This window comes from Pantherophis guttatus, chromosome 16 (assembly GCF_059756535.1).
Source record: "Pantherophis guttatus breed Tessera chromosome 16, ASM5975653v1, whole genome shotgun sequence".
Lineage (NCBI taxonomy): Eukaryota > Metazoa > Chordata > Lepidosauria > Squamata > Colubridae > Pantherophis > Pantherophis guttatus.
Genome location: NC_142078.1, coordinates 10,844,798 through 10,860,379, shown reverse-complemented (window position 1 = coordinate 10,860,379; position 15,582 = coordinate 10,844,798). Strand labels below are relative to the sequence as shown.

At 47.7% G+C, this 15,582-nt stretch overlaps 1 protein-coding gene across 5 annotated transcripts in view; it reads left to right on the top strand.

Annotated features, from left to right (window-relative positions):
* CACNA1B (calcium voltage-gated channel subunit alpha1 B) overlaps window positions 1–15,582 on the top strand; it is a 194,213-nt gene that overhangs the window by 67,235 nt on the left and 111,396 nt on the right. For all 5 annotated transcript variants that reach the window (XM_087879713.1, XM_087879715.1, XM_087879717.1 and 2 more), the window contains exon 7: window positions 14,921–15,024. In XM_087879713.1, the coding sequence (XP_087735839.1) occupies window positions 14,921–15,024 (104 nt within the window). The remainder of the gene's footprint in view (window positions 1–14,920; window positions 15,025–15,582) is intronic.

The window sequence follows — 15,582 nt, the reverse complement described above, 5'->3', positions numbered from 1 at the left end:
CCCTTCATTAGGTCTGCTTATCCCTACCCTAAGGACAAATTCACCAGCCCTAAGTCAATATAGGGGACGCGGTGGCTCAGTGGCTAAAACGTTGAGCTTGTCGATCGAAAGGTCGGCAGTTCAGCGGTTCGAATCCCTAGTGCCGCGTAACGGGGTGAGCTCCCGTTCCTTGTCCCAGCTTCTGCCAACCTAGCAGTTCGAAAGAAGGTAAAAAATGCAAGTAGAAAAATAGGGACCACCTTTGGTGGGAAGGGAAGGGTGTTCTGTGCGCCTTTGGCGTTGAGTCATGCCGGCCACATGACCACGGAGACGTCTTCGGACAGCGCTGGCTCTTCGGCTTTGAAACGGAGATGAGCACCGCCCCCTAGAGTCAGGAACGACCAGCACATATGTGCGAGGGGAACCTTTACCTTTTACCTTTTAAGTCAATATATTTGCCTCAAAGGCCTATCATGTGCTTTCATACCGTTTCCTTGGAATTGCGAGCCTAGTTCAGCTTGGCCCGGGAAATGTCTTCTCCACTTGCCTAAGAAAAAGCAGAGTCCCAGATATGGGTGTGAGACAATGCTGCCCAGCTGCAAAGGGACTTGGCCAAGGAACGCCGCTCCCGATGGCATTGAGAATGGATGCTGGAGGGGAACCAATTCCCAGAGCCAACCGAGCAATTGCGAGTTGGCTCTGAGGTAGCCGAAATAATTGTATGTTCTTTTCAAACGCTTTGTGTATCGAAACAAATGCAAATTCCAATGGTCATCCCGCTCAACTTTGATTTCGGGATAGCGATTCTCGAGCGGATTCTTTTTTTCTCATCATCTCTCACCTTCTTGGGCTCATCGTTCTAAAATCTGTTGGGCTTCGGATGAGTTCTCCAAGGTCATCTCTGCGGTTTCTAACCATGGCGGCTTTTGATCAGGGGTGGGCTTCAAAAATTTTAGCAAGGGGTTCTCTGCCCGGTTGCTGGGTGGGCATGGCCATGGTGGGTGTGGCCATGTGGGCGTGGCCTAGTTGGCCTGCTGCACCACGGCCCATGGGGGGGGGTGTTTTTGCTCTCCCCGGGCTCTGGAGGCTTTCCTTGAGACTCCAGGAGGGCGAAAACAGCCTCCCCAGGCTCCAAAGGCCCTCTAGAGGCCAGAAATGGGCCTGTTTCCCAAACTGCTGGTAGGTCTGTTTTTTGCCCTTCCTGAGCCTCCATGTGTGCCCTGCACTTACCTGCATCCAAAATGGGCTGCGTGGAGACTCCTGGGAAGGACGGGGTGGGGTGGGTGGGGCCAGCCAGGGGTGAGATTTGGGGGTTCTCCAAATTGCATAGAATCTTAGCTAGAGGTTCTCCCGAACCCCTATGAACCCCCAGCAGCCCCACCCCTGGTTTTGATCCCTGCAAAATATGGTAAACCAGTCCAGCGAGTGAGGATCCATCTCAAACCAGACCTTCTCGATGGAACCAATGCACAGAGTCTTTGGACATCAAATACCCCAACCTGATGGTGAGGAACCATGCGATGACCCAGGGCAAGGTACAGAAGCAACACAGTCAACTGGTAAAGCAAACCGCCCCTTTATTGCTCCAACTTTCCCCCAAATGTTTCTGGCAAGTTGCAGAGCAAAGTGATCACACAGACACACACACAACCCTCCAGCAGCCTCTGGCTGCAAGTAGTCCAGCACAATGCTGTGAGCACCACGGCTGCAAAGCAAGAAATCCAGCAGGGCAAGGAAATAAGTCAATGAGTCCAGGAAGCAAAGGAACAAGGCAATTAATCCAGGAAGCCAGAAAGAAAGCAAGAAGTCCAGGAAACGTCAACCATTGGCAACGGCACACAACACTCCATGAATTCAGCATTTGTTCCTCACAAATGCCCCTCCCCACAATGTCTTCTTAAGTCTCAGTTCCCAGGTATACCTTGTGAAGAGGGACTGAGCACTCTCTTCCTGAGTTGTTGGGTCAGCCTGCGCTGTTCCCGCCTTCTTTCCACTCTCCGTGCTCGAGGATCAGGAGGGGGTGGTCCTTGCTCATCGCCTGAGCTCTGTCTCTCATGTTCACCGCTCTTGGTCATCCTGCCTCCCTGCCTACAAGCCATCCCAATCCTGAAAGGCCCTGGCCTGACTCGGCCTGCTCCTCCCCACATTCCTCTGAAGCCAACGAAGCCGCCCCCTCGATCTCCTTCTGCTCCAGCTCCGGCTCGTCTTCCTCTGCAGATTCAGGCTCCAACGGGGGCATGACAGCCTAAATTTGGACCACCTCAGTGTCCGAGGGAGCAAAAATCGAGATGGGAAGGAAGGGAAACCTTTACAGGGCTTATTCCAGGTTTGCAGGGAAGTGTAACGGAGGCCCCATCTGTTCCGTGTAAGTAGCAGAAGACAGATTTGCTAATGGCATTGTCAAAAGCGATCATCTAGTCACCCCCTCTAATAAAGGAAGACAAGCTCTATAAATTTCCAGACAAACATGGGGTGTTAAATCAGGGCCAAGAAGCCCCTTCGCTATAAATAACCAATTAGGGCGCAAGGTTGACAGGCCCTTGTCCCAAATTCATTCTGCTAATGAGATTTAAGTGTCACTGTCGACTTGGCAGGTGGAAGGAGGAGGAGGTGTGGGAAAGGAGATCACCTGAGCACAGGGACACCGCTCCCCAAAAATAGCCTTGGGGAGCTGTAGCCCCTTTCCACGTGGAAGGTAGTTCCCGAAACAAAATTAGGCCAGGCGGTATTATGTCAAGACGAAGACGGCTACCGGTAAAGCTCCGATCTTAGTGGCTACATGGATATCAATACAGTATGCTGTTCCCTTGGCAGCAGTCCCCTAAGTAGTTTGCATTGTCATCTTCTTGCAGCTTCTTGTTATAACAGAGCTGGAAGAGACCTTGGAGGTCTTCTAGTCCTCAGGCAGGAGAATCTATACCGTTCCCGACAAATGGATGTGCCCTCTCTTCTCAAAAGCCTCCAGTGATGGAGCACTCACAACTTCTGGAGGCAACTTCTGTTCCACTGGTTAACTGTTCTCATTGTCAGGAAGTTTTCTCCTTAGTTCTACGTTGCTTCTCTCCTTGGTTCGTCTCTATCCATTGCTTCTTGCCCTGCCTTCTGGTCCTTTGGGAAACAGGTTGGCCCCCTCTTCTTTGGGGCAGCCCCTCAAATATTGGAAGAGGCTCCCCACTAGTCCTTCTGTTCTTTAGACTAGTAGTTTCCATCGATTGTTTCTTGGGAAAATAATGGGAAATAATTGAGCTTGAAAGGCTAGGAAGTTGAGGCCTGCCCAGTGTAGACAATGTGAGTCTAGTTTCAGGGGTCGGCAACTTTAAACACTCAAAGAGCCACAAAGGTCCTAACTGGAAACCGCCTGTTCAATTCTGAAGCCAACCGGAAGTCTGGTTCTCCCACCAGTCTTCTCCTAGCACAACGTCCTTTTTCCTCTGCCGACCGGAAGTCTGGATCCTCCACCATAGAGTCTCCTCCTAGCACGGCATCCTTTTTCCTCTACATGTCCAGTGGTGGGTTGCTCCCAGTTTGCACCGGTTCGTAAGAACCGGTAGTAAACATTTCTAGTAGTTCGGAGAACCAGTAATAACATTGGCTGGCCACGCCCCCAAACCGGTCCCCGGTTCCTTCCGAACTCCTTCCCCCAGGAGTGGGGAGGGAATGGAGATTTTGCAGTATCCTTCCCCTGGAGTGGGGTGGGAATGGAGGTTTTGAAGTCTCCTTCCCCTGGAGGATTTTCCCCTGCAAAATCCCCATTCCCGCCCTACTCCTGGGGGGAGGATATTGCAAAATCTCCATTCCCACCCCACTCCGAGGCCAGCCAGAGGTGGCATTTGCCGGTTCTCCGAACTACTCAAAATTTCCGCTACCGGTTCTGCAGAACCTGTCAGAACCTGCCGGATTTCACCCCTGCATCAGATGCTGCCCGAGAGTGAGCCAGAAATGCAGAAACGCGCAGGAAGATCTGAAAAGCTCCCAGCAGGATAATGGTGGCAACCTTCTAAGGAGGCCTCTGAAGCTCGGTGGCAGGAACATCAGTGCTAGCTGCTGGAGACCGTTGGACTTTTAAAGATATATATCTTTCTTTCATCTCCCAAAGATCACTGCTTCTGCTTTCTGCCCCGCGAGGCAGGTCTGTCTGTCGTTCTCTCCCCCCAAGCCCTGTAGGAGGAAAGAAAAAAGCCTCGAAAGCTTTAAAAAAAAAAAAACACCCTGCAAAGCTTTAAGGCGCTGATGAATCGATAAAAAGCCCAGGCACTAACAGCCGAATGATAAAAAATTCATTCATCCCGGCACTAGAACAGACCCACTGTGCTGCTTTATTCATGAGGTTGTCTCCCTGCCACTGTTAAACCTTTAATTCACCATTGAGAATTACAGGCTGGCTACGAAATGTTTTTTTCTCTCTCGGTCCCTCCCTCCCTCTTCCTTCTCTCTCTCTCCTCTCTTTCATCTCTCTCTGTCTCTCTTTCTCTCTCTCTCTTTTCTCTCCTCTTTCCTCTCTCTCTCTCTCTCTCTCTCTTCTCTCTTCTCTCTCCTCTCTCTTTCCTCTTTCTCTCTCCTGCCTTTCTCTCTCTTCTGTCTCTCTCTCTCATCTCTCTCCTCTCTCTTTCTTCACTCTCTCTTCTTTCTCTCTTCCTTCTCTCTCTCTCCTCTCTCTCTCCTCTCTTTCGTTTCTCTCTGTCTCTCTCTCTCTCTTCTCTCTTTCTTCTCTCTCTCTCTTCTCTCTCTCTCTCTTTCTCCTCTTTCTCTCTTCTGTCTTTCTCTCTCCTCTCTCCTCTCTCTCTTCTGCCTCTTTTCTCTCTCTCTTCCTTCTCTCTCTCTTCTCTCTTTCATCTCTCTGTCTCTCTTTCTTCTCTCTCTCCTGTCTCTTTCCTCTTTCTCTCGCTCTCTTCTCTCTCCTCTCTTTCTTCTCTCTCTCTTCTCTCTCTTCTCTTTCTCTCATCTGTCTTTCTCTTTCCTCTCTCTCCTCTCTCTTTCTTCTGTCTGTCTGTCTCCCTCTGTCTCTCTCCTCTTGCCACCACCTTTAGAAGCAAGAAAAAAAAGGGGGGGAATAATAATTTGTTAATTAGGAAACAGACAAATGGCTTGACTTGCAAGGAAATGGCTTCTGGGGCTAATTGAACTCTTGATATGGAGCCATGGAGGCCGGGAGGTTTCCACTGAGGAGTTTTAAGGGGAATGGTTTGTATGAGGAAGGGTCCCCAGCTCATCCATTAGCCTTTTTAGGGAGAATAGAAAATAGAAAAGAAAAGAAAATAGAAAGTGGAATGGAAGAATAGAGTAGAGTAGAGTAGAGTAGAATAGAGTAGAATAGAGTAGAATAGAGTAGAATAGAGTAGAAAATAGAAAGTGGAATGGAAGAAGAGAAGAGAAGAGAAGAGAAGAGAAGAGAAGAGAAGAGAAGAGAAGAGAAGAGAAGAGAGAAAGAATAGAATGGAATGGAATGGAAGAGAAGAGAAGAGAAGAGAAGAGAAGAGAAGAGAAGAGAAGAGAAGAGAATAACAGAGTTGGAAGGGACCTTGGAGGTCTTCTAGTCCAACCCCCTGCTTAGGCAGGAAATCTTACACCACTTCAGACAAATAGTTATCCAACCTCTTCTTAAAAACTTCCAGTGTTGAAGCATCCACAACTTCTGCAGGCAAGTTGTTCCACTGGTTAATTGTTCTCACTGTCAGGAAATTTCTCCTTAGTTCTAAGTTGCTTCTCTCCTTGAGTAGTTTCCAACCATTGTTTCTTGTCTTGCCTTTTGGTTCTTTAGAAAACAGTTTGACCCTCATCCTCTTTCTGGGAGCTTTCTTTCTGCTTTCTTGCCTTCATCGAACCCTCCCCACCCCCCCCACCCCCAAAGAGCTTCCTTGGAAATTGGAATTGAAGGTCCATCCTGAAAAAGCCAAGCTAAGATACTTGGATTCTTTCCTCCGAGAATGACACTGCCAAAAAGTATAGGGAGAGGTTGCCAGAAACGGTTCACTCATCAAAACACCATTATTAAAATTAAAAGCTAGAGGAGGAGCAGGGGAAAGAGACCCAATAATTGCCGTAGCCAATTTGGGAATGCAGATAATGAGGCGTGAATGTCACAATGAGAAAAAAAACAACAACAACCCCAACTCTTTGTGCAAGTTGGCTCCCATGGAACCAAAGAGGAAACTGTTCTCAAGAAGAACAGCGACAGAAGGAACAAGTGGTCAGCCTCTTACAATGATTGGGTCAGGGTGAAGGCTCTGCAGCTGTTGGTCTTGGGTTCCAAAAACGGTATATTTTTTGGCAGCTTTTGTGGTGGCTCGAAGATGGGTGGTCCAAGGAGAGAAAATTTTGAAGGGTTGAAGTTTACAGCTAATTTGAAAGGGCAATGCTCTGGGTGCTCTCTGAGCTTGGTTGCTTTCCTCCAGATGTTTCGTGACCTGTTTAGGTAACATCATCAGTGCTAGGAGGGAGAGGGGTTCATAAAGTGGAGAAAGGGAGGAGGAGGAGGAGGAGGAGGAGGAGGAGGAGGAGGAGGAGGAGGAGGAAGACTGTGGGGTCCTTGGTGCTCTCTCAGCTTGATGGTTTCATGACCCAACTAGGTAACATCATCAGGGGTAGAAGGGTGTGGGCTTTGTGGAGGAGAGAGAAGGTGGAAAGAAGAAGAGGAGGAGGAGAAGGAAGAAGAGAAGGAGGAAAAAGAGGAAGAGGAGGAGGAGTGTAGGAGTCCTTGGTGCTCTCTGAGCTTGATGGTTTTCATGCAGACATTTCATGACCCAACTAGGTAAAATCATCAGTGGTAGAAGGGAGTGGGCTTTGTGGAGGAGAGAGAAGGGGGAAAGAAGAAGAGGAGGAGGAGGAGGAGGAGAAGGAAGAAGAGGAGGAGGAGAAAGAGGAAGAGGAGGAGGAGTGTAGGGGTCCGTGGTGCTCTCTGAGCTTGATGGTTTTCATGCAGACGTTTCATGACCCAACTAGGTAACATCATCAGTGCTAGAAGGGTGCGGGACTCTAGCATTCCCTTCTAGCACTGACGACGTTACCTAGTTGGGTTATGAAACGTCCTCCAGAAAACCACCAAGCTCAGAGAGAGAGCCCCAAGGAACCCTCATCGTTCAACCCCGAGTTACAAATATTCTCTTCTGAAGGACGACACATTCAAACCCACGCCCCGAGACGGGCGAATCGCTGATGAAGAAGAAGAAACCCCTGTCCATAACGTTTGTGTCTGCGAACTTCTAGAAACAAAAAAAAAAAAAATGTTGTTTGTTGGCAGGAGGTTGGAGATCGGTGGAGCCATTCCATGCTGCCGTCTGCACTGTGGCACCTTCCCGCTTGGCAATTTTCCTCCCTTTCTGGAAGCCATTGAGAGATTTTTTTTATTTTTTATTTATAGTATTGTACCGACACGATACTATGCAGCGCAACAGCAGGCAAACGTTTGCTGGCCTTCTTCCTTTTTTTCTTTTTTTTTTCTTTTTGGGTAGCGTTCTCGGATCCATTTACGAGAAGCACGCCACTGGATAATGTGGTTATTCTGGATCGGATCCAGCCCGGCCATCTATTATTCTGTTCTCCTGCTGCCTGGAGGTGATGAGGGCTCGTGTGGCAGCTGTTCTGTTTTCTTTCTTTCTTTCTTTCTTTCTTTCTTTCTTTCTTTCTTTCTTTCTTTCTTTCTTTCTTTCTTTCTTCCTTTCTTCCTTCCTTCCTTCCCTCCCTCCCTCCCTCTTTTTTTCCTTCCTTCCTTCCTTCCTTCCTTCCCTCCCTCCCTCCCTCCCTCTTTTTTTCCTTCCTTCCTTCCTTCCTTCCTTCCTTCCTTCCTTCCTTCCTTCCTTCCTTCCTTCCTTCCTTCCTTCCTTCTCTCCTTCCCTCTTCCCTTCCCTTCCCTTCCCTTCCCTCTCCCAGTCTAGGAAACAGATTACCCGACCCCACCATAAACCTGTGCCAGTTAAAATAAAACTTGCCCAGTTGAGTTTAAGCACCAGTTTTAAGCAAACTTTAATCCCGCAGCTTTGAAATACAAGCAACAGGTTTGAAACAACAAAAAAATAAAACAAAACAAAACTCCAGCAAATGGTATAATCAAAGTATTTGTGGAGTAGTTTAGCTGGACTTAATTCCTTCCTTCCTTCCTTCCTTCCTTCCTTCCTTCCTTCCTTCCTTCCTTCCTTCCTTCCTTCCTTCCTTCCTTCCTTCCTTTCTTTCTTTCTTTCTTTCTTTCTTTCTTTCTTTCTCTTTTTTACAGCATTCAAATGTTCGTAGGAGTTTGCCAGGGGTGAAATTCGCTTACCTTCCCTACCGATTCGCAAATGTGAGCCTGCCATGCTCACTTGCTTCGCTCGTGCACGCCGTGGCAAGGGCGGAGGCTTAAAATGTCGCCAAAAAAAAGCGATGCCGTGACATCCGCGCGGGTGAGCGGAGCTTCCCGCAGCTGCTGCTACCGTTTCGCCCAAACCGGATAGAACCAGCTGAATTTCATTCCTGTAGAAGGCCCTCAGCTGGTTTGCCTTAATGGGCCCCTGAGATGTTTGTCTCCCAGAACCAGAACAGAATAACAGAGTTGGAAAGGACCTTAGAGGTTCTGTTCTATTCTGTTCTGTTCTGTTCTGTTCTGTTCTGTTCTGTTCTGTTCTAGTCTAGTCTAGTCTAGTCTAGTCTAGTCTAGTCCAGGCCAGTTTAGTTTATTCCATTCCATTCCGTTCCATTCCACTGTAATTCTATTCTATTCTATTCTATTCTATTCTATTCTATTCTATTCTATTCTATTCTATTCTATTCTATTCTATTCTATTCTACTCCCATCCCGTCCCCTCGCATCCCGTCCCATCCCGTCCCGTCCCGTCCCGTCCCGTCCCATCCCGTCCCGTCCTGTCCCGTCCCATCCTTCATTCCTATTCTATTCTATTCTATTCTATTCTATTCTATTCTATTCTATTCTATTCTATTCTATTCTATTCTATTCTATTCTATTCTATTCTATTCTATTTTCTATCCTATCCTATCCTATCCTATCCTATCCTATCCTATCCTATCCTATCCTATCCTATCCTATCCTTAAAAAAAGGGTTTTTTTCTTTTAAAAGCCTTTGACGATCCCAGCCACACGATCATCAGAGGCTTTTTTTTTCACTTTTAAAGGCATTTTTTTGGCCGAAGAGATTGTAGAAAAAATGCTTTTAAAAGTTTTTTTAAAAAGCCTCTGATGATTGTGCGGCTCAGCTGGGCATGGTGGTGGTGGTGGTGGGGAGGGCAGGGATTTTTGCTACCGGTTTTCCAAACCACCCGCCTCCATCGCTACCGGATCGGGCGATCCGGTCCAAACCGGGAGCATTTCACCCCTCGAATGACCAGTATGGGACCACCAGTCTCAATAAAAAATAGCCCAAAGGAAGGTGGAAAAGAGACCCACAGAGATCCAGAGATCCACAGAGAGAGGTTCCGATTCACTTGTGTCTATTCTGATCTTCACCCATCATTTGCAATGGGGTTCAACAGATTGAAACTCAATTCCATCGCCTTTCGTTGGTTGCGTTGTCTCTCTCGAAGCAAATCCTCCTCATTCTAAGACACCCCCCCACACACACTCTCCAGACTGGAAAGAAAGGAACCAGAATATATATATATTTAAAAAAAGATGGAAAATATCCCAATCAAGAAGATCTTATTCCTGGTTGCCCTGGCCAGCTCCATTCGTTCACAGCAGTGAGGAGGGGCTTAAACAAAAGAGCGTAAAATAGCTTTGGCAAATTAGCAGAAGTAGGAAAGGAAGCTGCGAAGCTCTCTCTCTCTCTCTGGTGAACCCGGCTCTGAAGCAGGAGGAGGGGTAGATTTTCCCAGGTTGGGAAACTTCCCCTTTTAAATAAGATTATACTTTTAAATTACCCCTAATCAGAGCAAGGTGACTAATGGTTAAACACGCTGCCCGCCTGCTGGAAAGACAAATAGCCTGGGTTTACTCCCACTTGGAACAGCGATGTCTGGCTTGAGTTTTTTCTCTTTCTCTCTCTCCCCCACTCCCCTCTCTCTTCCTCCCTCCCTCTCCCCCCTCTCCCTCCTTTCTCTTCCTCTCTCCCCCTTCCTCTCTCTTCCCCCCCTCTCTCCTCTCTCCCCCTCCTTTCTCTTCTCTCTCTCCCCTCCTCTCTCCCCTCTCTCTTTCTCCCTCCCTCCCTCTCCCCCTCTCTCTTTCTCTCCTCACTTCTCCCTCTCTCCCTCCTTTCTCTTCCTCTCTCCCCCTTCGTCTCTCTTCCTCTCTCTCTCTTCCATTCTCTTTCCTCTGTCTCTCTCCCCCCTCCCTTCTCTTTTTCTCTCCCTCCCTCTCGCTCTCCCCTCTCTGTTTCTCTCTCCTCTCTCCCCCTCCTCTCTTCTCCCTCCCCATCCTCTCTCTTCCTCTCTCTCCCCCTCCCTCTTTCTCTCTCCTCTCTCTCTCCCCCTCCTTTCTCTTTTCTCTCTCCCCCTCTCCCCCTCCTCTCTCTGTTTCTCTCTCCTCTCTCCCCTCTCTCTTTCTCCCTCCCTCCCTCTCCCCCTCTCTCTTTCTCTCCTCACTTCTCCCTCTCTCCCTCCTTTCTCTTCCTCTCTCCCCCTTCGTCTCTCTTCCTCTCTCTCTCTTCCATTCTCTTTCCTCTGTCTCTCTCCCCCCTCCCTTCTCTTTTTCTCTCCCTCCCTCTCGCTCTCCCCTCTCTGTTTCTCTCTCCTCTCTCCCCCTCCTCTCTTCTCCCTCCCCATCCTCTCTCTTCCTCTCTCTCCCCCTCCCTCTTTCTCTCTCCTCTCTCTCTCCCCCTCCTTTCTCTTTTCTCTCTCCCCCTCTCCCCCTCCTCTCTCTGTTTCTCTCTCCTCTCTCCCCCTCCTCTCTCCCCTCTCTCTTTCTCCCTCCCTCCCTCTCCCCCTCTCTCTTTCTCTCCTCACTTCTCCCTCTCTCTCCCTCCTTTCTCTTCCTCTCTCCCCCTTCCTCTCTCTTCTTCTCTCTCTCTTCCATTCTCTTTCCTCTGTCTCTCTCTCCCCCTTCTCTCTCTCTCTCTCTTTCTCTCTCTCCCCCCTCCCCTCTCTTTTTCTCTCCCTCCCTCTCGCTCTCCCCTGTTTCTCTCTCCTCTCTCTCCCTCCTCTCTTCCTCTCTCCCCATCCTCTCTCTTCCTCTCTCTCCCCCTCCCCTCTCTTCCTCTCTCTCTCCCTCCTCTCTCTTCCTCTCTCTCCCTCCTCTCTCTCCCTCCCTCCCTCCCTCCCTCTCTTTCTCTCTCTCCCCCTCTCTCTTTCTCTCTCCTCTCTCTCCCCCCCTCCTTTCTCTTTTCTCTCTCCCGCTCCCCTCTCCCCCTCTCTTCCTCTCTCTCCCTCCTCTCTCTTCCTCTCTCTCCCTCCTCTCTCTTCCTCTCTCTCCCCCTCTCTCTCCCTCCTCTCTCTCCCCTCTCTCTCTTCCTCTCCCCCTTTCTCCTCTTTCTCTCCTCCTCTCTCTCTCTCTCCCTCCTCTCTTCTTCTCTCTCCCCCTTCCTCTCTCTTCTTCTCTCTCTCTTTTTCTGTCTCTCCTCCCCCTCCCTTCCTCCCTCCTTCCCTCCCTTCCTCACTCTCTCTCTGTCTCCCCCCTGAGATTTCTGCTGAAATTACTCGGGCTTCCAGTGAATTATTCAGATGGAAGGGAAAGCGAAGATACAGTGTTGGGCCTGGTGATGTTCTCTTATATAATATTTAAGTTTTCCGAAGCTAAACTACGCTGTGCTTCGGTGGGGAGAAGCGCCACCCAGTTTCCTGCTCCCTGAACAACTTTCCGATGGAAATTCCAAAATGGATAGAAGAGAAGATTTGTAGCTCAGGCTGAACTGTGGGGTCCTCGGTGCTCTCTGAGCTGGGTTGTTTTCTTGCAGACATTTCATTACCTAACTAGATGACATTATCAGTGGCAGTTAGTGTAAGTTGCTCCCTCTTTATATACAGTAGCTCTTTGCTTAATAACCATGACCAAAAAAACGTTGTAAAATCGGCCACAACTCACTTAACAATCCCCTCTCTTAGCGACAAAAGTTCTGGTCTCAATTGCGGTTTAAATCAAGGACTACTTGTATAGATAAAACCTAGCGGACTCTTAGTGGACAATCAATTGAAGATGAGCCCGTAGAGTGCGGTGGCAGCCAAAAAAGCCAACACAAGTTGCATTAACAGAGGGATTGAATCAAGATCAAGTAAGGTACTACTACCACTCTATAAAGCCTAAGTAAGACCACACCTGGAGTACTGCATCCAGTTTTGGTCAGCACACTATAAAAAAGATGTGGAGACTCTAGAAAGAGTGCAGAGAAGAGCAACCAAGATGATGAGGGGACTGGAGGCTAAAACATACGATGAACGGTTGCAGGAACTGGGCATGGCTAGTCCAGTGAAGAGAAGGACCAGGGGAGACATGATAGCAGTCTTCCAATATTTGAGGGGCTGCCACAGAGAGGAGGAAGGGGGTCAAGCTGTTTTCCAAAGGACCTGAAGGCCAAACAAGGAACAATGGATGGAAACTGATCAAGGAGAGATTCAACCTGAAAATAAGGAGAAATTTTCTGACCGTGAGAGCAATCAACCCATGGAACAGAGGTTGCCTTCAGAAGTTGTGGGAGCTTCATCATTGGAAGCTTTCAAGAAGAGAGTGGACTGCCATCTGTCAAAAATGGTGTAGGGTCTCCTGCTTGGGCAGGGGGCTGGACTAGATGACCTACAAGGTCCCTTCCAACTCTGTCATTGTGTATTCTGTATTAAGACTTCAGCTTCCATCTCACCCGATAAATGAGTGGATGGAGCTGTGGTCTGCCGGTTTCCAATGTCCTTGGCATCCCCTTTGCGACTTGCCTGCAACAACATTTTTATGCCCTGACTCGGTTAGTCTCCAGGATTCTTCAGTGTTCATGAAAATGCATGCAAATTCAGATCTGGTAGTGGAGAGAAAAAAAAATAAAATAAAATTTAGCATCCTCCCTGCACAGCTGGGAATCAAAAGCAGGGAGAAGAAGACTCGCATCGAGCTATTTCTATGCAAAGCACCGTTGTTCTTTTCTAAAAATACATAGATAGTGGCAACATGTGCACATTCTCACACATATTCATGCCATTCTTTTTTTTTATTAAATCAATTTATTTATTTTACAAGAGAAAAGGCACTTTGTTCTCAAGGAGATGGGGATAATTTAGTTCTGAAATCGTGATGGCACTATTCTATTCTATTCTATTCTATTCTATTCTATTCTATTCTATTCTATTCTATTCTATTCTATTCTATTCTATTCTATTCTATTCTATTCTATTCCATTCCATTCCATTCCATTCCATTCCATTCCATTCCACTCCACTCCACTCCACTCCACTCCACTCCACTCCACTCTACATTCTGTTCTGTTCTTTTCTGGTCTAGTCTAGTCTAGTTTACCCTACCCTACCCTACCCTACCCTATCCTACTCTATTCTTTTCTATTTTACCCTACCCTACCCTACCCTACCCTAGTCTAGTCTACTATACCCTACTGTACCCTACCCTACCCTACCCTACCGTATTCTATTCTATTCTATTCTATTCTATTCTATTCTATTCTATTCTATTCTATTCTATTCTATTCTATTCTATTCTATTCTACTCTACCCTACCCTACCCTACCCTACCCTACCCTACCCTACCTTACCCTACCCTACCCTACCCTACCTTACCCTCCCCTACTCTTTTCTATTTTACCCTACCCTACCCTACCCTACCCTACCCTACTCTACTCTACTCAACTCAGAATAATAGAATTGGAAGGGACCTTGGCGGACTTCTAGTCCAACCCCCTGCTCAAGCAGGAAACCCTACACCATTTCAGACAGATGACAATCCAGTCTCTTCTTGAAAGATTCCAGTGATGAAGCTCCCACAACTTCCGAAGGCATTTCAGACAGGTGGTTGTCCAACCTCTTCTTAGAAACCTCCAGTGTTGGAGCAACCACAACTTCTGGAGTCAAGATTAATTGTTCTCATTTCTCAGGAAATTCCTCCCTAGTTCTAGGTTGGCTCTCTCCTTGATTTCATTTCCATCCCTCGCTTCTTGTCCTGCCTTTAGTTTTTGATCTACTTAAGCAACCGATGAGTCTCCAGATGTTGGATATTGCTCAGCCAAGAGAGGCTAAGAAATTCACCAACATCTGGAAGGCTACATGTTACCCTCCAGTTGTCTGCACACTTAATTGCTGTCCGCAGAGCCCCCCCTCCCGGCCCTCCAGCCTGTTCCTTTGACTTTGCAGGAGTTAAAGAAGCCTTTTTTTGAGGATTGAAATGTTAAATGGATGGGGAGAAGGGAAGGAATTAGTCAAACGTTAATAAGAACTTGGAATTTTTCCGCCAGAATGGCGTTTTCCCTAATGGGGATGGGGGCAACGGGGAGTGGGGGGAGGGAGTAAATGGATTTCAGTGCCTTAAACACAGCCTTGGTTGACTGGCCCAAAAGTATTCAGGCGGAATAAAAAAATTACATAGCATACTCGCTAAAACGCAGAATGGGGATGTTTCTTTCTTCTTTTTTTAATTTATGTATTATATTTTTTATTATTTTTAAAAATATACATCCATATTGTGTGCGGATAGAGTTGGTTCTGGGTATCATTCATATTAATCCAATTTGCAATAACAATATTAGTAATCTCTATCACATTTGTCACATTTAAGTAATCCTCGTTATAGTGTTTAAAGGAATGCAGTGGCTCAGTGGCTAAGACGCTGAGCTTGTCAATCTAAAGGCTGGCAGTTCAGCGGTTGGAGTCCCTAGTGCCGCCTAGCGGGGTGAGCTCCCGTTACTCATCCCAGCTTCTGCCAACCTAGCAGTTCGAAAGCAGGTCGTAAAATGGAGCAACATTCACTTAACCAAAGTCTCACTTACCAATTGGGTGGGTCAATTGTGGTCAAAAGTCGAGGACTAGCTGTATAACATGTCTGGCTATGTTGGTGATGTGTTTTTGGTGTCTGCTCACAACCTCTCTCTCTGTTTTCCAGACCAACGACGCTGCAGGGAACATGTGGAATTGGCTTTACTTCATCCCCCTCATCATCATCGGCTCCTTCTTCATGCTCAACCTGGTCCTTGGTGTCCTATCAGGGTAAGGACTCCTTTACTTTCTCTTCTATCCTCCGGCTGCATTTGTGAGTTTGGTGGGTCAATTCCCATTCCAGAGAGAAGATCTGACAGAAGAGAACATTCGCAGCTCAGGGCTGAACGGAGGGGTCCTTGGTGCTCTCTGAGCTTGGTGGTTTTCTTGCAGATGTTTCATGACCCAACTAGGGTACATCATCAGCACTAGAAGGCAGTAGGGTTTGTGGAGATGGGGAGGAGGACGACGACTGTGGGGTCTTTTTCTTGCAGATGTTTCATGACCCATCTAGATAACATCATCAATGCTAGAGAAAAGGGGTGCATGGGGAGAGGAGGACTGTGGGGTCCTTGGTTCTCTTTGGGTTTCATGGTTTTCTTGCAGACATTTCAAGACCCAACAGTGCTAGAAGGGAGTTGGGTTTAGAGGAGGAGGAGGAGGAGGAGGAGGAGGAGGACTGTGCATGGGTTCCTTGGTGCTCTCTGAGTTTGGTGGTTTTCTTGCAGATGTTTTATGACCCAACTAGGTAACATCGTTAGTGCTAAAAGGGAGTGGGGTTTGTGGAGT